This window comes from Marmota flaviventris, chromosome 6 (genome assembly GCF_047511675.1).
Source record: "Marmota flaviventris isolate mMarFla1 chromosome 6, mMarFla1.hap1, whole genome shotgun sequence".
NCBI classification, from domain to species: Eukaryota; Metazoa; Chordata; class Mammalia; order Rodentia; family Sciuridae; genus Marmota; species Marmota flaviventris.
The window spans coordinates 114,869,587-114,892,643 of record NC_092503.1 but is presented as its reverse complement, the minus strand read 5'-3'; the positions used below and the strand labels follow the sequence as shown (position 1 = coordinate 114,892,643).

The following is a 23,057-nucleotide window of genomic DNA, read 5'->3' as shown; positions in this document are numbered from 1 at the left end:
AGGCAAGTGCTCTACCACTGAGCCACAACCCCAGACCAATTGAGCCACAACCCATGCCCCATTTTAAATTTTTATGAAGCCCAATTTATCTACTTTGTTTTCTGTGTCTATTTTGTTTTGTTTTGGGTTTTCTTGGGTGTCATATTTGAGACATCTTTGCCTAATCCAAGGTCACAAAGATTGCCTATGTTTCTTGTTAGTTGCGGAGCAGGCTGAACAAATGTTAGCTGCAGAGTGGGCTGAACATTTGACTCTCACCCTCACTAGTCTGTTTCCTTATCACTTGTTTGCCTCAAGGCTGAACACTCAGCCCCACTCAAGGCTGAACACTCAACCCCACTTGATCCAATAACTGTACGCCAACAAGGCAGCTTGCAGACCCAGAGACCCCATTAGATTTTGGCTATAAAAACTCTCCCTCCCCTTTCTTCTCTCCTCCTCCTCCTCCCACTCCCCCCCACTCCTCTTTTTCCTCAAGTCATTCAGACACTGCCACAATAAAGATCCCTTGTTCACTTTCCTTTCATTTCTTTCAAGGAGTTTAGTAGTTTTAGCTCTTATCAAAATATTATGTAATTGTTACAGAAAAAACAATTCAGAGGAGCATTGGCATTGCGGAAACTGTGGATTTGGCTTCAAAGACTAGGTTTTTGGACTGGTCAGTTGCTACTTTGGAGGATCAAGTGTCAAAGGACTGGTGCAAGTTGAGGCTAATATTACTTGCAGCACATCTTACAGGGTTTCCGTTAGCCTTGGACGATGACCTGAAAGTCAAAGTCCTTTGCCAAGTGCCAATCATATATAAAACTTCAACTACAAGTACCAGATGAAAAGGAAAGGAATAAAAAACTTGGAAACTACTAAATAGAAACTGAAACAGTTTAATGTTCACTTGGGGAAGATGTAACTTGACTCTATGTCTCTCACCACAGTGTAATACATGGTAAAAAAAAATTACAAATGGTTGAAAATTGATCATCATGGTTTATATCTAAAGACTATATGAAGGAAAACATTAAAAGTCTATTAATTCTGGTTGCATGGATCTAAAGATAGATTTATTTAAACTCAGAAAGCAAGTATGGCATCAGCGATAGCGTATATTTTAATATGTCAGAAGATGAGGAACGGAAAGGGGAAAATGTATAATAACAGCTATCACAAAAAGATTATTATCCAACAATTTGCAATAACATCTAGAAATAAAAATTATAAATATGAAAAAATAAAGCCTGGAAAGTACTATTGACTAGAATACCTAAAGAGAGGGCACAGATAATTTACAGGTGATAGAAAAGTAGGGTAAATCAATATAAATATACATGAGTAACCTCTACGGTGGCAGGACATGAGGAAACAGGTTGAATGAAACCTTCCTAGTATGAATCAAAATATGGCTATTGCTTTAAAATGAACCAAAGTAAAATATACCATTTTATTTTTACAGGGTCTTCTGCAGTATTATGATGATTTATGTCAGGAAGTGCCTACTGTGTTTGTCAATCTGATGACCCCTAAAGTGAAAAAGGTTGGTAATGCTGAAGATTTACATTGATTTCCCTATTACTTAAAATTAGATTCATATTCTATAGATTATGGGTTTTAGGTCATCTGTTCTCATCTAGACCCTCTATTTTTCTAGTTCAACTTTATGGCTCTGTTTTTTTTTGTTTTTTCTCCCTACACAATGATTTCTTGTCTAAATTTGTTGCCTTTGGAAAAAAACTAAATCAAAATCATAAGCATTTCCTAAAGCTCCATGATTGCTTCCTGGACAGCCAAAGATGATTTAAAACAAAAAAAAACTCATCTTTATTAGGCATAATGCTGGGAAAATATAATTAGGAAAATATAACCTATAATATTTGCAGGTAATAAAAGAAAGCCTTTTTATACATGCAGATGCTCCTGTTAATAATGGGAGCTGTTCCTAGTGAGACCCTGTCTCAAAATAATAAATAAAAAGGACTGGGGAGATGGCTCAGTGGTTAAGTGTCCCTGAGTTCAATCCCCAGTACCAAAAAAAAAAAAGGTGGGGGGCTGTTTTCTGGTACAGTGGCACAGGCCTGTAATTCTTGCAATTGAGGAGGCGGAGCGGAGGCGGGAGGGTTGAAATTTGATGCCAGCTTCCACAACTTGGCAAGACCTGGTCTCAAAACAAAAACATTAAAAGGGCTCGGATGTGGCTCACTGGTAGAGAGCACCCCTGGGTTCAATCCCCAGTATTGCAGAAAAGAAAAAAGAAAAGGGAGCTGTTAACTCTTTACTTTTTTGTAGGTGGAATCTGTATTGAGGCAAGGGCTTACGATATTAACATGGTCATCTTTAACACTGGAAAGCTTCTTTCAAGAAGTTGAATCAGTTTTGGATATGTTCAATCAACTTTTAAAGAAGGTAAAATTGATAAGTTTTAAAAATCTACATATATTAATACTGAGAATAGGAGTAATAGTTTAATTATACATAGAAGTTCTTTAATGGGGGTGACTCTTAACGAAAAGAACATCCGTTAAGTTAAAAATAAAACACTTGATGTTTCCTTTACTGGTTTGGATCGAGTTGCCTTGTTCTTATCCTGAATTATCTTGCCTTTAATATGATAAAATGATGGTTCATTATAGTTTAGAAAATGAGATAATTGTAGACTGTTGAAGACAGCAGAACAGTGTGCCTAAAATTTAATATTAATGGCTCTAAAATTAACTATATGAGGCTTAGTCTAAATGGAGACTATCTATGGATTTCTAACATGTTTGCTACCTAGACCATGCATATCTTTTTAGATATTCTAGTCTGTGTATTATGGTGGCACAATATGATAAACAAACTCAGAGGCTTTGGAGTTGGGTAAACCTGGGTAGGATTCACTGCTTTTTTCCAGCTATGTGTTCCTCTCTAAAGCTACTTTACTTTTGTGAGCCTTGGTGTCTCTAGCTTTCAAGTGGTGATACTGCCGGGTGGGGTGGCACATGCCTATAATCCCAGCAGCTTGGGAGGCCGAGGCAGGAGGATCATGAGTTCAAAGCCAGCTTCAGCAATTTATCAAGGTCCTAGGCAACTCAGTGAGACCCTGTCTTTAAATAAAACACACACACACACACACACACACACATATACACAAAAGGGCTGGGGATGTGGCTCAGTTGTTAAGTGCTCCTGAGTTCAATCTCTGGTACCAAAATAAATGAATGAATGAATGAATGAATAAATAAATAAAGTGGAGATACTGATGCCTTTTGCTGGAATGAAGAACAGCAGAGATAATGCATAGGAGGTTATGACACAGTTGCTGCTCAAGAAAACCTTAGTTCTAAGCTTTCCTTACAGTTGTACTACTCCTAACATTTCCACCAAATGATGCCTGACTCAGGGTGCAAGTTTCCAGACTTTAGTCCTCTAAGTGAATTAGTAACTCAAATACATAAAGCTAGCATTAAAGGGACAAAGTTGTTTTTAAAATGTATTTTCATTCTTGCTCGCGTTGGTAGGTCAACGATTTGTGTGAAATGCACATTGATACCGTTCTAAAGGAGATAGCCAAAACAGTGTTAATTTCCTTGCCGGAAGATGGTGCTACCAAAGTAGAAGACATGTTGACCCTCAACGAGGTATGCATTTAATTATTATAATCACAAGAATACTGAGCCATAAGCATAAAATGTGAATTGATAATCTAAAAGCAGACACCTGGGCCTGTAGCATTTTTTGGACATCCTTGTTTTGGACATCCTCAGCTTCAAAGGCTAACAGGGCGCCAATAGCTCAAGTCGTGGCCACTCCCTAGACATCATTTTACTAATGTCCTCCACCCAGCGCTGGTGTCCTGGGGCTCTGCCAGTGGTTTCTGATTCCTCTTCCTCTGTGCATGTTCCTAGAGCAGTATCATTTCCCTCATGGTTTAAACTACAACAAACTTTCCCTGTAAGTCATTCAGAAACCTGGGAATTATCACCTTTCCTCATCTCCATTTCTTTTCTTTTTTTTAATTGTTAATTTTTTTATTTGTTATTTTGTTTATTTGTATCCAGTGCCTCTCACATGCTAGGCAAGCGCTCTACCACTGAGCTACAACCCCAGCCCTTACCTCTATTTCTTAAATCCCACCAGTCTTAAGGCTAAGACATGTTTTGCCTCTTACTCAGATTTTAGTTGAATTGTCTCTTCTTTTCTGTACCTACTGCCCACTTCTTTGGTTGGGCTCCTGAAGCTTGTTTGCAATTGATGTTGTGATCTAACTGGTTTCTCTGCTTCTGTATGTGACCCCATCATATGCATCCATAATGCCACCATATCTGATCGTGAAGCTCTTGCTACTTAAATCCTTCAGTGGCAATGACATCTAATCCTTACAGGATAAAATGTCTAACCTCCTTAGCATCTCATTATATTGAAATTGTTTGGATAATCGTTTACTCTTCATTGACTCAAAAGTGCAAAGATAGAACCCTGTTTACTCGTTTTTGGGGGCTTAGTATCTAACACAGTCTCTTTCAAAAGCACTCAATAATGTCTTTAACTGAGCTCTTTTTTTTTTTTCCCTTCCCTTTCCTGCCTACCTTGTGCTTCCACTGTGTCCGCTGTGCTGGTTTGGATCATCTTGCTGGTGTCCTTTTTGAGATGACCAAGGATGGCTTCCTGTCCAGGGTGCAGTCTGACCCATGGGAAATGGGGGCTTTGGCCCTCTCTCTTTTTGAAGGCACAGCTTCTTCTCCCCAGGTCAACTCTGCCTTCAGGGGTTAGGGCAGCTTGCCAGTCTCAGAACTCCTTGGGCATGGGTCAGTCCCTCCCTGCCCTCCAAATTCTAGAGGGCTCAGGTTCTCACATTATCTCTACTGAATCTCTATCAGTGAGTGAGCTTGCCCTCTGTAACCTCAAGGTGGACAGTGGCACTACCTTTTAAGATGTGCTTTCTTCCTAATGTGTAGGAGCTTAAAATCACTTGTTCTCAGCTTTGGCCATCACAGTACTGGACAATCCATTTTAATATCCTGTTCTTAGTCTTAGTTTATTCAGGAGTAAAATGATTTTATCTTCCTGGTTGTTTGATCCTTTTATCATTATTGGGTAAGTTTTATCATTGGGTAAGTTTTATCATTATTGGGTAAGTTTTTTTTTGGTTTGCTGGTGTCCTTTTTGAGAAGACCAAGGATGGCTTCCTGTCCAGGGTTGCAGTCTTAATCTTATCCGGTCACCTGCAGGGACTCTTGGGTTTGTATTTGCTGTCTGCTTTTGCTTTCTGTGCAGCCTCCTGGAACTGTGTGGCCACCTTAACCCTTTCTTAGCCTTTCTGTAACCCACTGTGTGAAGTGTAGTGTGTGATTTGAGTGTTATAGTTATTAATATTTGAATAAAAGAACCTTGATTGCTTGGCTTATGACTGGCTTATGACCCAGAGGTACTCCGTGAATTACAACCAATGAAAGTGAAATGAATTTATTGTTATTCAACAAATGGTGGAAAGATACAAATTTGTTTGGTCCATGTTAATGGCATAGTTTACTCATGATAGGGGAACACAATCTGTGCTAGGAAAAGCACCTGTTTTTTAAATTAATTTGTAAAATTTATATATGATAGCAAAATGCATTACAATATTACACATACAGAGCACAATTTTGCCATATCTCTGGTTGTATACAAAGTATATTCACACCAATTTGTGTCTTCATACATGTACTTTGGATAATAATGTCTATCACATTCCATCATCATTTCTAACCCCATGCCCCATCCCTTCCCCTCCTTCCCCTCTGCCCTATCTAGAGTTAATCTATTTCTCCCAAGGCACCCGTTTTTTAAAAAAATTTTTATTTATTTCTCATAATTATTTCTACATCTTTAAGAAACATACTGGAGGGTACTATTTCTTGAATTGGCAAATTTGTACATTATTTTCTTCCTACTTTAATAAGTACCTTTCTCACCTTATCCTTTACCAATCCTCCCTTTTCTTCTCAAAATAGTTTCATTATTGTTTTCAGTTGAACAGTAATTGTAAATAGCAACACTTTATTATGCCTGTGTCAACATGGCTAATGCAGAGCTATGACGTATGTGTGTAATATATCTTCTTATAAGCTTTTTATTTTTCCTGGTGTTTCTAATTGCTTCTCCTTTCATATTCTCTTTCAAATACACTATTATATTAGAGTTTCATTCCTTCATCCCCAAGAAAGACCTCCCTTCAGAGCACCCTGAATCTCTGTTTCAGCTCTCCAGTCACCTGTAAAATTAACCTAGGATACTCCCTGTCTGCTCTGTTCCCTGAATTACATGTTTTTGAAGGAGGGAGAACTTCTTCAAATGCTGTATGGGTCTTTTCACAGCAATTGAAATTTTCCAAAGAAGTGTTTCATTTCCTGCTTGGGGATAATTTTCTGCCTGCTACTTTCTTCTCTCTAATCCTAGAATTTGACTATATGAACTTTATTCCTAGAATTTGACTACATGCATTTAATACCGGATCTTATCTACATAAAAACAGAATACAAAAGAGTAGGGGAATTTCTATGTTGGTTTCCTTCCTTTTGTCCTATTTATAATGAAATCATCTTCTCACATGATGTATTTATAACTATTTTGACTCCATCAGTTGCTGAGGAGGGAAAACTCATGCTACCAAAGATAATTTACTTTGAGTACAAGAACAAAGAACTTTTACATGCATAGGAAGAGACCACACAAATGGAGCAAACTGGGATAGAATAAGTGACTGAGTATGAATGTTGTGTTTGTATTGATGACACAATTTAAAAAATGTTATTATTAAATAAGTGGAAAGTCTCAGTGCTATAAGTCATGATGCAGGAAGTGGAACTTTGAAAAGCACCTTTGCAAATCAGTATGCCACAGTCACTTGCCCTGGAGTAATCTTAAGATCTAGCAAAGCTTGAACTGCCTTTGTACAAACCTACCATTGGGCAGGACCATTGAAGTGAAGGCAGAATATAATTTGTTAAGCACAGGGCAAGCCAGGTAGGTCTCTGAGCAGAAATCAGTTTGGTAAAATGATATACATTAATTTTTTAGGGTGAAGTTAGTTTGGGTCAAACAGTGGTTTCAAACCATTTTGTGAACCGAGATGCAGCTTCTAAGCAAGGAGAGAGTAGAAAAGAAAACCTGTCACTCTCTCTCCTCCAGCTTTCCTGTCTTCTCAAACCCAGCTGGAGTTTAAGGGAGTCAAGTAGTCAGCTTCCCACTACACAGAGAAGGGCAGAGAAGCGTGGAGAATGGGTGTCATGCTGCGAATGAAGAATGGCACCTGGAGTGTTTGGCAAATGGCCTTGACAGAGTGGCAGGGATTATTTATAGGTTTATAAATTAAAGCATATAAATCCATTTTACAGTTGCATTGTCGACTGCTCCTGTATCCATCTTTTCTTCCTTCTGGATCCATGGAGAAAGTTTCTGCCCCTTTTCAAAATTGAGATCCTCCAAATGGGTTCAAGATCTCATGCCTTTTTGACTTCTGTTATGGTTCAGAGATGAGGTGTCCCCCAAAAGCTCATGGGTAAAGACAACGCAGGAGTTTTCAGAGGTGAAATGATCAGATTGTGAAAAGTGTAAACTAATCACTGGATTAATCCACTAGGCGTTTATTGTTGGCAGGTAGGGTATGGCTGAGGGTAACATATTTTGTCCTCGGTGAACAGAATGTGCTCTCTCTCTCTCTCTCTCCTGGTTGCCATGTTCTGAGCTGTTTTCTTCCACCACTCTCTTCCACCATGATCTGCTCACCTTGAGCCCAGGGCATGAGGTTGGCTGACTCTGCACTGAATCTCTGAAACTGTGAGCCAGAATGAACTTTCATCTGTTCTGTCAGGTCTTTTGGTCACAACAACGAAATAGCTATCTAACACCCCTTCTTGGTGACTTTGCTCTATTAGTCCCCCTGTTTTCGATATCTTCAACTTTGTACTGTAATGCCAGATTCGTGGGACCCCAATAGACCTCCAGGAGCTGAATCCGATGCAATCACACAAGAGTCTAAATTGCAAGTTCGAGCCTGGACGCAGCGGTCCCAGGGAGTGAGTCCCGGTCATTTGTTCAGTGAGATTTTATAGGTTTTGGGGGTACTCTATGTGTCACAACATCACACAGCAAACCATTCCACACCGCGGGAAAATCAACAACTCTTAACATTGATTAGCACATTCACTGGAGGGAACAAGTTGGATAGGGGTGATTGGTTAGTACAAGAAGGGGATTCCTTTGAACTGATTGGTTTAGGCCACGAAGGGAGTACATGCTGAACTATTTGGTTTCCTAACATGTTATCAACCACCATAAACTACTGGGGGGTCATCTGGCATCCCAGGTATTTTCCCTATCTCATGCTGATTGGAGTTTGCTAGGGGGTTGCTATGGGTCCTCACCTAGACTAACTGAGTCAGGGATACCTGGCACTGCAGATCTTTCCTGTTATTTGTAGACCAACAACTCAGCAGGGTGGGTATGTGCCTAGGAGTGCTCTGTAGGTTTTTCCAAGGACAAGGGTCATGCCCCCTTCCTTGGGCAGGCTTTGCTCTGAGGTAGAGGCTGGTTTCTCCAAAATGGAGTGACATCAGTTTCTCAGTAGTACTGAATGGATCCTTCCCACCAGCAGTCCAATATACCTTCACCTCTTCCTTGCCCACAAAAACTACCCTTCACCTCTCATTTACAACCAAACTCCTCCAATTCTTCATACGTGCTGCCTTCACTTTCCCACCTCCCGTTAATTTTTCTTTCCCTAATTTCTGCTTCAAAATATTTCTGGCACTAATTATTATTTTTAAACAGCTTTATTGAGATAAAATTCATAAACCTTGCAGCTCAACCATGCAAACTGTATAACTCAATGTCTTTTAGTGTATTCAGAGCTATACAACCATCAATGTGGTGCATTTTAGAATATTATAAATTGGCTTCGTTCACTTAGCACAGTTCATTCAGTGTCACATGTGTCAGAATTTTGTTTCTTTTGCAAATGTCCTTTCTTTATCTCTTCCTTAAGGTTGTTGCCTCTCCCTAATCCTTTTGCGAGCATTATATCCTCTTCATACTAAATTCTAAAGGGAAGTCCTCCGAAATGGTTAAGATGTTTGCTGCTAAATTTTTCTTGAGATTTACAGAACCCAGAACAAGTGATGACCTTGATAATGCCCCTCCTTAGACTTTAGTTCTATGCTCAATTAACACAAAGCAGGTAAATCAGTGTGGCTTTAACTTGATGAAAAGTAGCATATCCATCTAAAGAGAACTACAGAATCTAGACCCAGGAGGTTGAGGTCCATTTCAATGCTCCTGTACCCCAGAGAAGAAGCGAAATAGGAGATACACAGCCTAGATGGCAAAGGCCGCACTCATGTGGTCTTCCTGCCCTGCTCCTCCTTTTCCTCACTAAAAAAACCCTTTATACTCCTTGACCTCCCAAGATGGAGCTTTGAGGTTGACAGTGCCTCCGTCTTCCAAGATGCCAGCCCCTGAATAAATTTGATTCCTTCCTGTCAACTCTTGTGTCCCGAATATTGGCCTGTGAGTTGTGGGCAGCCCAGACTTTATTCCAGTAACAACAGTGCATTGTGTGGATGTATCACCTTTTAGTTATGCATTTATCAGTTGATAGATATTTGGTCATTTCCAGTTTTGGGCTGTTATTAATAATGCTGTTTATAACATTATGTGTAGACATGTTTTCTTTTTGGGGGGTACATATATAGGAGTGGAGTTGCTGGGTCATATGTTAACACTCTGTTTAACCTTTTGAAGAACTGCCATAATGTTTTCCAAAGTGGCTGCATCATTTTGCAATCCCGCCAGTAGTTATGAGGGTTCCAGTTTCCCTCCATCCTTACTGGCACTTACTGTCTTCTGTCTTTTTAATTATAGCCCTCAGAGTGAGTGTGAAGTGGCATCTCATGGTGTTTTTTTTTTTTTTTAGATGTTAATGGACCTTTATTTTATTAATTTATTTATATGCAATGCTGAGAATCGAACCCAGTGCCTCACACATGCTAGGCAAGCGCTCCACCTCTGAGCTACAACCCAAGCCCCTCATAGTGGTTTTGATTTGAAGGTCCAAGTTGACAGCTACCATTTACTTGACTCTTTTATAAAATGCAGGGATATTGTTTGATATGTTCAAAGCCTTATTCAATTTTATGAGCCAGTTTTCTGAATTTGACTAGCTCTCAACTTCTTCATTAAACCCTTTTCTGGCTATTGGAAAAGGTCAGAAAAGCAAAACACAGACTTTGTGAATCAAAGATGAGTTCAAACTCTTATTCTTACCACCTACTGGGTGACCTGGGCAAATTTCTTAACTTCTGAGCCTTGGCTTTCTGTGAAATAGAGACCATAATGTTAATTATTACTAGAGGATGTCCTTTAATTAAATTAGCTAATACATATGAACTCTTAAATCAATGCCTGGCATATAGCACCATGTTTAATTAAAAACTTTACCTCACTCAATTCTCCATGTAACACTTTGGATTGTACCTTTCATACCATATCTCATTTTCAACTTTTGGCAATGTCTTTCTGTTCTAGACTTATGGGTGTGATTGAGTCAAATACTAGAAAAAGAATAGGTTTTTTTCTTTGTCATCTTTTGCTTGGACCTTACCATCTGTGCTTTGGGCGGCAGGCAATTTTAGATCTGAAACATAAAGCATGGTCAACATTATCTTATTTATTTATTTGTGGTACCAGGGATCAAACCCAGGGCCTTGAGCATCCTTGGAAAATGCTTTACTACTGAGTTCTTCTCCCAACCTCTCTAGTTATTTTTAAGTAAACTTAATTATATTTTCATAAATTAATAGTCATGTTATTTATTTATTAATTAAATATTCACCCAAACATTTATTTATTTATTTATTAAGTAAATATTTATCCAAACATTTAATATTAATAAATATTAATAAATAATTTTATTAACAAATATTAATAAATATTTAAATAACTAATTTTAATTAAATACATAAAATAAATAAAGTATAATTAATTATTAAAATTAATAAAGTCATATTAATAAATTTTCACCACTTTTAGGTATCTGAAAATTAATAGTCATTTCTTTATTTAATAGACGTACACGAGAGAGTGGGCTGATATTCTAAACCACAAAAGTAAGCATGTGGAAGAAGCTGTCAGAGAACTTATATTAATATTTGAGCAAATTTATGAAGTTAAATACACTGGGAAAGCAATAAAACCAGTACCAGGTAATTTCACTAGTTAATTTTTGAGTCACGAGAGCTACAGATATGTCCTCATATGAGCACCTTCCACTTAGCAGGTAGCAAAATTCAGGACTCCAAAGCAGGTGTCCATCATAAACTGCGTTTTTGTATAGTTTAGGCTCTGTGAGTTCTCTTGTCACTTAGGAAATAGTGGCAACCTCTGAAATCCAGGGTTCCCAGATGCCAACCAAGGACCAACCTTATAAGCAGGTTATGGTTACACCCTCAGGCTTGCTGCGTTTCTTTTTCTTTTTGAATAGCATTCTAATCAATCATGTCACTTTGATCCTTTGATTCATTTTACTTTTTTAAAAAAATAAACCAGACAAGGATAAAATCTAAGATTCTCATGAATCCAGAAAACTTTATTTGGGCAAGACTAAGTTTCATTTTCCCCCTAGATCTTTCTCTGAATGGTACCAGCTGCGCCTTCTTCCTTAGAACGGTGTCAGGGTACAGGTAAATGGGACCTAGTGGAAAGTGTACCCCCAAGGAATCAAAGATCACACCATGGCAGATCTTCCCCCCACCTCCTACCCCGTGGTTAACAAAAGGCGTACAAAGCTTTGTCTTCACGCTTTTTGACTTTGCCAAAGCCCTCATCACCCTGATTCACTTTGCTGAGGAAAATCTATATGACAAGGTGCCTGGATTATTTAAAGTGGTTGAAATGATTTTGACTCCATTTCCAGTCTTCCCAATTTCAGAATCTCATTCCCTCAATGAAGTCCAAAGTTTTAATAATTTTAGTAAATATATGTAAATAAGCGCCTCCAAAACAAGTTGCTGAATTTGATCTTCTCTAGCAGGGGCAGAGGATTTTAAGAAAAGATTCCCAGGAAGAGATCTTTGCTTCCTGCTTCTTTAATTGTGGTTTAAGAATCTGGAACTTTTAGTATTGCTCAGATTGCCCTGTCCTACATATTTAGAATCTTTGGGTACATTTGAAGGGAAATAGATATTTTGTTTTGAAGTTTTGTTTTCAAGTTTGAAATAAGAACTGTCTAGGTAGAAATTTGTAATTGGAGGATTTACTTGTTAATATTTTATGGGGACTTGTCTATATATGTCAGTCATGATCCCTGTATTTGCCTAGATACTTGCTCTTCCCACCATCCCCTGCTCAGTAACATAGGGGGAGGTTGGCTTTGTGTGAGGCAGGCCACTGACCGGTGTGGATTTTTTTTTTTTTAATAAAAGATATGTTATCTATTTTTGCCAATTGCCAGTTATCTTCTTAACCTTAATAGGGTGGATACACACTTTGATTCTTTGGCCAAGAAGTTATAGTCAATGTCCTCAAATATTCATGAGGCAATATGCAGATTAAATTATTTCTGTTTCAGGAAAAGACATTGAAAAGGTCTCTTTTGTTTGTATTTTAAAATTTTTGATTGAAACGTATTTGCACATATGATGATGTACAATGTGATTGTTTTTTGTGGGGGGTTACCAGGGCACTCAACCACTGAGCCAAATCCCCAGCCCTATTTTGTATTTTATTTAGAGACAGGGTCTCACTAAGTTGCTTAGTGCCTTGCCATTGCTGAGGCTGGCTTTGAACTTGCCATCCTCCTGCTTCATCCTCTAGAACTGCTGGGATTACAGGTGTGTGCCACAGTGCCCAGCTCCAATGTGATTTTTTTTTAAAAAAAAAAAAACTTTATTGGTTCCTTTTAGTTATACGTGACAGTAGAATCCATTTTGATTAGTGTTGAGGTTTTGAAGGAGACTTGAAGAGATAGCTTTGCCTAAAAGGGTGAGCTACAGACCAACATGTTTGAACTATGGCATCTATGTTTGAACTATGGCTTTTTGGAATGAGAGAACATTCTGGTCAAGCAGAAAACTCATGCAAGTGACATTCTAAGAGGATTGGGTAGGGGGGCCAGGGATATTGCTAAATATCCTAAAGGATAGCTCTCAACGACAAAGCCCCAAATATCAGTAGTGCTGAGGTTGAGATGCTCTGAGCCTAAAATGAGAATGCACAGCATGCTGTCTTTGCTCCAAGAAGTCTTCACTTAGTTTAACCATGTTTTTAAATCACAAGTATCAAAAATTAAAAATAAATCTTCATTAAGTTAGAAAACTCAACAGGTGAACAAATAATTAAGAAACATAATATGTAAAACCCTCTTAAAACTTGTCTTAATTCTAGACATTAAGAGTTTATTGACAGGGACTGGGGTTGTGGCTCAGCGGTAGAGCACTCGCCTAGCATGTGCGAGGCAGTGGGTTCGACCCTCAGCACCACATAAAAATAAAAACAAATAAAAATAAAGGTATTGTTTCCAACTACAACTAAAAAATATTTTTAAAAAAGAGTATATTGACAGAATTATATTTCTTAGTAAAATGATGATTCTACTGAGATTCACGGTTTAATTGAATTTGAGGATGACACTCCTATAGGAACAAATGCAAAAAAATATGTAAATGAAAGAAAGATAAAAGTAAGTCTTTAACAGCTTTAAAAAATGAGCTTCCTAAGAAGGTTTTGCCACATAGAATAAACCTAATGCTGAAGAATTCACATACTCTGTTTTTGTTTTGTCTTCTATCCATAGAACACCAGAAACATGTTGTTTTTGGAAGTGAAATGGAGGAGGGCGAAGGCAATGATTATGAGTCGAATTTGGTGACCGAGGGTGATGCTAATGACAAAGAGGATGAGTTTAAAAAGGTATTTACTGTGAAACAACCTCTTGCAGATTTCATTACGACTAATTGGATTATACGTAACCCAAAGGGGGCTACTTCCAGGCAGTTCTGAAACTAACCTATGCCTAATTTATAACAGATTCCCAAAAATACAATTTACAGTTGCACATTGTAAGATCAGGTAATCCTTAAGGTTCTTCCCAATATCACTAACTTTATTTTTTTTAAATTGTTTTAGTTGTAGGTGGACACAATAACCTTTATTTTATTTTTATGTGGTTCTGAGGATTGAATCCAGTGCCTCAGGCGTGCTAGGCAAGCGCTCTACCGCTGAGCCGCAACCCCAGCTCCCTATCACTAACTTTTGATGAGGTTTGTCTGTTACAGTTTCTATAGGATCTTCCTCCATTGTGGTCTGGCCATGTTTTCTTACATAGTAAATGCAACTTATAGCACCCATTCATTTCACTCAGTGTGGAACTTTGTCCTTGTTATTGGGTTTAATTGAGTTGTCTGTATCCCAAGTCCTGATAATGATTCACTTGGGGCCCAGGGATTGCACTATGGTTGACCCGTGGCCTTTCCCAGCAGGAGAAACAGATTGAATGGGCAAATGGTCACATTGTGGTGAGGGTGAAGGTTGAAAAGGAGGCAGGGGGTTTCTGTCTCATGGTCACCTATCAACTTTGAAGGCCATTCTCACACGTTCCTGCTTTCTCCTCCTCCTGGCAGTTTTCTTTTAATCCCTCATACCCACCCTCTCTTCATTCTTTTTTCTTACCTACTTTTACATACTGTAATACAGTTTTGGAAATAAATTCTAACTGTAATAAACTTGCCTTCTTGCTCAATGACGAGATCACAAACTGGTTGGGAGTTGATTCCCTACAGGGTCTAGATTTTAGCTTAGAATTTGCAGTACCACGCACCAGGAAGCCATTAACGACGAGTTTAACAACAGGCAGAAAGCTGAACAGGAAAAGTGCCCCCCATCTCAGTGAACCCTCGCTAGCAGTTGCATTCCCTTTGATACCAGATTAGGGGGTCTTAAAACAAGACTGAGCCCCAGTAGAGACTCCCTAATTGTGGGAGTCACTGGGAGCTGCGTTGTGCTGTCTTCTCTACCTCTCAAATCCGACTCCCACGCCATTGGAGGAATGGTCTCTCTAGCATTACAATCTGATCACATCAATGCCTGTGCTTTAGCTTGATCATTATCACCCCTGACCACATGGAGAAGCTTGAAATTCTTTTTTGCTCATTCCTAATAACTCTTCCAACCCAACTCAACCTTACTCTCCTACTTAGCCCCAGGGGGCAGAGTAGTCAGAATCTGGACCCTGATGTGTGAGCCAGATGGGGCTGGGGGCTGAGGTAGAGGGCTTGCTGAGCCCTGGGGGTTCACCACCCACCTCAAACCATGCTGAACATTTTGATGATAGAGACAAATCTTTCACCTGTGCCCATGCCCCTCAGCATTGAGAAGTACACAGCACTCAAGTGCTTCAGGTTTGTTGGGTGAATGATTCAGTGTTGAGCAAACCAGGATGATTTTAAATAAACTGTTTTTGATTTTTATATTTTGAGTCAGTCATTCTGGTTTGATAGGGTGTTTTTGCAAAACACTCTTCTTTTTTTCTTTTCTCTTAGTCTCTCTCTCTCTCTCTCTCTCTCTCTCTCTCTCCCTCTCCTCACACATGATAGGCAAGCATCCTACCTCTGAGCTACATCCTCAGCCCTTTTTATTTTGAGATAGAATCTCACTATAAGTTGCCCAGGCTAACTTCAAACTTGTGATCCTCCTGCCTCAGCCTCCTGATTAGCTGGGATTTCAGGTGGGCACCACCACACCTGGCTGCAAGCACACTTTTCATGTAATGTTATTTGCCTAAAAAAAACCCAGACAAGTAATTTAGTATTACCTTTATTTAAATAGTGTCATTGAAATTGTATAGTGTATTATTTCTCGCCTTTCACATGTAACTTCTAATATGTGTCATTGTTCTGGGGATGATGGAAGTTTATTTTGGGGTATGAAATTTAATATGATTTCTTATTACAGGAATGTAAAGAGGTCTTTGCTTTTTTCTCTCATCAACTACTGGACAGTCTTCAAAAAGCTACACGGTTATCTTTGGATACAATGAAAAGAAGAATATTTGTTGCAAGGCAAGTTGAAAATATGCTAACTATGTCTGATAATACTCCCTATAATAATATGATTCTAATAATATTATTTTAATTTTTATTAATTTTAAAAAATATAAAATTTAAAATAAAACATCCATTAAAAGGCTGTTTGAAAAAAAATCCCTATAATACTGCAAGAACTGTAATTGAATAAACAACCATGTTCCTGTCACCCAGGCCAAGATTGAGAAGATTGGCATTCCCTGACTGGTCCTCTCCCTGCTCGCCTGAACTTGGTCTTGGTCTTGGTTTTCTTTAGAGCTTATCACTTGTTTCTATCTCCAATGTGTCATTGCCTTTTGTTTGTATTTGACTTGTGCTCAGCATTACCTTTCTGAGATTCATCTGTCTTGCTAAGGTTTATTAACACTTTGGTGGAGTTGGAGCGTGCACAATCTGTTTATCTGTTCCGCAGGTGGTGGTCACTGGGTTATTTCCAGCTTGGGCTGTCATGAATAAAACACCTCTGAGCCCTCTTGCATCTGCCTCTTGCTGCACCTGCTAAGAGCTGATCTCCTGGGTCCTAGGGTGCATGCATGGCTCACTTCACCAGGCAATGCATAGTATGAGAGGGTCCGTGGCTCCTCATCCTTGAAAACAATATTTTTCATTTTAGAAATTCTTACTAACACAGAGTGTGAAATGGCATCTCATCTGGATTTAAATTCTCATTTTCTTGGTTACTGATGAGATTGAATATATTTTCATGTGTTTATGGATATTTGTCTTTTCCTTATAGTTTGTGGTGTTTTCTGCCTGCTTTTTTTTTTAAGGGTTGTTCTCTTCTTCTCTTTTTTTTTTTTTTTAAATGTTTTTAGCTGTAGATGGATATGGTAACTTTATTTTTTTATGTAGTGCTGAGAACTGAACCTAGTGCCTCACATGTGCTAGGCAAGCACTCTACCACTGAGACACAACCCCAGCCCAGCCTGCCTTTTTTTTTTATTGGAGTGGATTAAGTAATAAATATTTGCAATATATTATTTTGTTAATAATAATAAAGCAAATATCTTCTCTAATTGCGGGGGTCACTAGGTGCTGCCCGTGCCCTTTTCTCTACCTCTCAAATCCGTCTCCCACACTGTTGTAGGAATGGTCTCTTTAGCGTTACAATTTGATCACATCAATGCCTGTGCTTTAGCTTGATCATCATCATCCCTGACCACATGGAGAAGCTTGATATTCTCTTTTGCTGTTCACCCTTACCTTTTTATTTCTTTATTAATTTTCATTTTTCTTTTGCTGAGTTTTAAAAATGTAGTAGGGTTCTTTAAAGGATCAGAATCAAGAGGAAGTATAATTATAAAAGGGGGACTTATTAAGTTGGCTTATGCAACCAGAAACTGGATAGTCCACAGTGGCCGTCTACAGGCTGGAAAGCTGGGAGAACCACTAGCTGCGCAGTCCAAGAGGCTGAAGCTCCAGAACAAGATGGATCAACAGTGCTACCCTAGTCTGAGACAAAGGCTTCTGAAGAATCCACTTTGGGAGAGTGAAGAAGTGAAAGCCCTGTATCCTCAGATGACTGCAGCAGCAATCAAGAACCCATTCAAGAAGAAAAGAGCTTGCATCTGCTGCTGTTTCTATTAAACCACATTGCAAAGAAAAGACCACCGACTCCAATTTTAAATCAGATTAAAGCAAGCTTGTAATTCCAACCGGCCAGGACTGTCTCTTCCGAAATCCATGGGTTACAGGACAGTACCTCAGCTCTCTAGCAGCATGGTTTTATAGCACAAAAAGTTGTAAAAAGGGGAGTGTCTTGAGAACTTACAGATAACAGGATTTTGAAAAGCATAATACAAAGGCAGATAGTAGGTTAATGACCCAAATGGTTCAACATTTCAAATTAGAGAGTAAATTTAGATCTCAACATCAGAATTTATGAGGTGCCATTAGGGTTTCAGAGAGGGTTGTTATCTGGTCAGGGAAAGCCAGAATTTATGAGGTGCTGCTAAGGTTTCAGAGAGAGTTTTTATCTGGTCAGGGAAAGCCAGGCATGGGTGAGTTCAAGGCATGGGCAGGCATTCCAAGCAAGTTTAGAAATAGAAGAAATTTGTTGTAAAACAGAATTTTTTTTTTTCCCATGACTTTGTGACAAGATGGCTCCCAATCTTAAAATAGAATTAGACTGGGTTCATCACTTCCTTGTTCCTCCAACTTTTATTCCATCCAAGCCATCATCCTATTGGTTGGTGCTGCCCATGCTTAGGGAGGGTCTCCATTTCAGTTGGCTATCCCACATGCCAGTCATTCCTAGACACACCCTCATTGACACACCCATACCCCTCTTAATCCTTGACATCTCAATCCAATCAAATTCACAATTCAAATTAACCATTACAAAAAATATTCAAAATTATCAATCTTAGAAAAAGAAGTGATATTTATGTCTTTTAAAATAAATTCTCACCAGGTGTGATGGTACACGCTTGTAATCCCATCAACGCAGGGAGCCTCGGCAAGAGCATCTTAAGTTTGAGGCCAGCCTTAGCAGTTTAGTGAGAACCTATCTCAAAATAAAAAAATAAAAAGGGTTGGGGATGGGGCTCAGTGGTAGAGCATCCCTGGGTCCAGTTCTTAGTCCTGCAAACAAACCAAATCAAACCAAACCACACAAAACAACAATTACAAAACAACTCTATTTAAAATGCCTTCTATACATTTTGTATATCTTTATCCTATATCTTTTGTCTTTGAATCTAGAAAGCACACATTTTGCTTTTAAAGCACAAGACTTTCTGTAGTTTTGCAGTTTTCTCGAATTATTTCTGACTACAAGGGCCTGTGCAGGCTTTACTTACTGTACTATGCCTATATGACTACTGCAGTTTGATGATTTAGTTTTGCCTTTTTTTTTTTTTTTTGCAACACTCAAAAATAATTTATTTACTGGCATATTTTATAAAATCCCCAGATTCTTTGTATGCTTTGTATACCACCTGTTCCTTAGCGAGGATTTGTGAGAGGTGAATTTTCTTATTTTTCTTTGTATGTCTGAAAATGCCTTTGTTGTTAGTTTTGCCTCTCAGTGTTTTGAAAGTATTTCTTCATTTTTTTTTCCTGACCCATGTTGTCTGCTGATGAGATGTTTGCAGTGTACCTAACCAAAGATTCTTTTTTTATCCTTGATGTTTCTGCAGTTTGCTGACCCTGGGTGGATTTGTCTTTATTAAGTTCTGCTTTGTTCACACAGAGCACTTCCTATCTGAGGGCTCATGGCTTCCCTTAATTCTGGAAAAATCTCACCAATTTCCTCTTTAGTTATTTCTTCTAGGACATTCCTTCATTGATTTCTTCTGGAATGCCTACTAATTGAATATTGAACACAATGACTATATAATTTATTGTTCCAACTAGGACACTTTTGTGAATATCCAGATGAGGTGCCAGGTCAGAGTTAACTGGGGACTCTCCTGGGTCCACTGGGCAAGTGGTCGTCTTATATGCTGGGGCCTCTCAACCTGCCCTTCCTGTCTCCTCACTACTCTGTCATTCATATATACACACATACATACATACTGCTTTTGCCTTTGTGAACTACATTATGGGCAAGGACCTCTATATCTTTTCTAGAGATTATGTTGTCTACTGCATTTTAAATATTTAGATAAATACTTTCCTTCTCATCCTCCAAATATTATATCATTTTTTTCCTTAGTTAGCAATTTCTCTATTTTTAATTTTTTTTCTCTGGGAGACAGCTTTTATTTATCTCTTTGAGCATTTTCAGTGTACTTATTTTAGACTTTTTATACCACTGTATTGTTAGTTTTATCTGGAATGAGTTTCTGTTTCAATTTTTGATTTCATTTTGTGTGTGTATATATGTGTGTGTGTGTGTGTGTGTGTGTGGTATTAGGGATTGAACCCAGGGGCACTCTACCACTGAGCTGTATCCCCAGTCCTATCCTTTTTATTTTTAAATTAAATTATTTTGGGCAGTGCCAGGGATTGGACCGAAGGCCTCATGTGTGTCAGGCAAGGTGTTCTACCACTGAGCCACATGCCCAGCTCTTTTAAAATTTTTTTTATTTTGAGGAAGGATCTCCAGATGTTGCCCAGGCTAGTCTTGAATTTGAGATCCTCCTGCCATAGCTGTGTAGGATTCATACCTGGATCTAGGTAGTGAAGCATTCCTGAGCTGAGTGATTCTCTGTGAATTTCTTAGCCTCTCTCTGCCTTAGTTTCTTCATCTATAAAATAGGAGTAATTATCATAGTATCTGCTTTGCGGAGTGAATTCAAGGATGAAATGGGTTAATTGATGGAAAGTTTCTGGCATACGTTAAGCACTCAATGGATGTTACTCATCGTGGTCCTTGCTCTGCCCTTTTCTTTAGTAATTTCTATCTCTTTGTAGTTTGCCTCTAAAATTTTGGAGACCTCCTTGAGCCAACCCTCTGATTTGCTAAATAAGTTACTGAATGATCTAGGACCTATTCTCTGGCTGCTTGTTTCTATTTAGTACCCTTTGTATTTCAGTATCCCCTAGTTTTATTGCTGCATCTTAAATTTCAGAGGGACACCATGAATTAGAAGCCATTTGCTTGCTTGCTTGCTTGCTTTAAGTTCAAAGAGTTCCTTTTAGGAATATGTTAATCTGGGAACCATTGATGTTGGCCTAGATGACTCAATGTGAGGTCTCTGGTTTTGAACTCAGAGTCAGTGTTTCTTGTGACCCCCTCCCCCAGTCAGCTTGTACTTGCACGTGGAGGTGTTTTTCAATAGTGACAGAAAGTTTGCTTTTTAAATATTTTTGCCTGGCATAGGAAGAGAGCCAAACTTACCTGCAGCTCTGGGTATGTCCTTCATTGCTAGACACATGTCTGTATGTCTGTGCATGAGTGACACTGTTTTAGTTTTTTGATTCTTATTTATTTTTTGGTACTAGGGATTGAACCTGGAGTGCTTTACCTCTGAGCTACATCCCCAGCCCTTTTTATTTATTTTGAGACAGGATCTCACTAAGTTGCTGAGGGCCTTGCTAAGTTGCTAAGACTGGCCTGGAACTTGCAATCCTCCTGTCTCAGCCTCCTGAGTTGCTGGGTAGTGGTACTGTGTTATAAAGCACTTTTTGGAAAACCTCAACCAGAAACCTCCTGTTCAATCTTTTAGAAATGTATACATAACAACATCTATGAAGGTACGTGCTTGTTGTTGCTGATCTCAGGGTGCAGCATCGCTGAGCAGAGAAGAAAGACTGCCTTGTGTGGATATTATTAAATGGTTACTGCGCAAGAAACATTCAAATACTAGAAAGTGTCTGTGAGATTAACATTTTGCTTCTAATACTGTTAAATCATTGTGTTTTCTTAGCTCTCTGCAATTTATGGCTCTATTATAAGTAACACTCTCTGGGGGTAATTTAGTGTTTTGAAAATGGACTTTATTTCTAGTATGGAAACTTGGAGCATAACAAGCTATTTGTGAAATTTGAGGCAAAAGTTCATCAGCTTAATGTCCATCTTATTGTAGCCCTTATGGACGAAAGCGGTCAGAAGATATCATTTCCTTTATAAAAACCGAAGTACATCTTGCAATCCCTAATGTGGTAAGTATTAAATACAGTGATATTTTGGCAATGTATTTAGGAAGTGTAGTATTAGAACTGAACTTTCATTTAGAGGACCATCTTGGTCCTATTCATCTTTTTACTTTCTCTTTTACAAAAATAAAAATGTTATCCTTTATATCTATATTAAAAATTACTTCTGCATAACTCATGGTGCTTTGAAGCCTGGTGAAATAGTTAAGTATTTGTTTTGCCATCAGTTGTTAGATGTCCTACAAATCACTTGGAGTTTTCTTACTTTGGACACTAAATCACTAAAATAAAAGCATTATGTAAGTCCTCACCCCAAACCCACCACTGTGAAGCAACCCATGAATGGCAGAATAGAAGAATAAGCCCATGTCCTGAGCACCGTGTATCCCCTGAGCCTTCCCACAGCTTATCTCTACAACTACCCCAGCTGTTTATTGGCATCTGGAACTCCAAGCCACACAGAATGACCAAGATGCCAGGCAGGAGCAGCCTGTGTGCCACCTAACTTCACATTTGCGTGGCTCAGCCTCCTGAAGGATAGCTTCTTAGCTTATCTGATGCAGTTCAAAGAGTCAAGGTCACAATCTAGCTACCTTCGTCATTCTGTTCCATGGTCATTCCAATGTGTAGTTGACATTTTTCAGCTGCATCTGGTCATGCTCACAGGGAGAGGGTAAAGAGGACTACATTTGACCTTTTGGCTGGCAGGAATGGATGGAATGGAAGAACTGCAGGATGGAGAAAGTCTGCAGCCCATCCTTAAAGCGGCCTTCTGTAGGGCCAGCCAAAGCTTTGCCCACTCCATGGGAAACTGGGATGCTGAGACTTGGAGGGGTGGATGGTCTGTGCTGGTAGTATTGTGTCCTGGCTGCTTCTTTCCACAGGTAATGGTTCCAAGTCTGGATGACATTCAGCAAGCCATTAACCGAATGATCCAGTTAACGCTGGAGGTCAGCAGAGGAGTGGCTCACTGGGGACAGCAGCAGGTCCGCCACATCAAGTCTGCTATTTCCAGCCCCACTCGGACCACTACCGACCTGAATCACCCAAGCACAGGAAAATCGCTGAAGAGGGAAGAGAGTAAGAAAGTTAAATCTCAGAGAAATATAATCTTAGGATTGTAACCATTATTACAAAGCCTTTTTGATTCTTCTGTGGTTTGACAACATATAGTTTTTTTTTTTGTTTTTCTTTTTAGAGAGAGAGAGATAGAGAGAGAATTTTTTAATATTTATTTTTTAATTTTCGGTGGACACAACATCTTTATTTTATTTGTATGTGGTGCTGAGGATTGAACCCAGCACCCAGCGCATGCCAGGAGAGCGCGCTACCGCTTGAGCCACATCCCCAGCCCAACACATAGGTTTTTAAAGAAAAGTTATTTTGATATGTTTCTTGGTTAAATTTTGCATTAAAAAACTGGTGTTC

General features: G+C 38.9%; 1 protein-coding gene across 1 annotated transcript in view; it reads left to right on the top strand.

The window, feature by feature from the left end:
• The window catches only part of Dnah8 (dynein axonemal heavy chain 8), a 276,612-nt gene that overhangs the window by 60,185 nt on the left and 193,370 nt on the right, over positions 1-23,057 (top strand). Inside the window, exons 15-22 of the mRNA XM_027943662.2 lie at positions 1,448-1,528; positions 2,278-2,394; positions 3,489-3,608; positions 11,075-11,210; positions 13,799-13,914; positions 15,955-16,061; positions 21,560-21,635; positions 22,514-22,709. Coding sequence (XP_027799463.2) covers positions 1,448-1,528; positions 2,278-2,394; positions 3,489-3,608; positions 11,075-11,210; positions 13,799-13,914; positions 15,955-16,061; positions 21,560-21,635; positions 22,514-22,709 — 949 coding nt within the window. The remainder of the gene's footprint in view (positions 1-1,447; positions 1,529-2,277; positions 2,395-3,488; positions 3,609-11,074; positions 11,211-13,798; positions 13,915-15,954; positions 16,062-21,559; positions 21,636-22,513; positions 22,710-23,057) is intronic.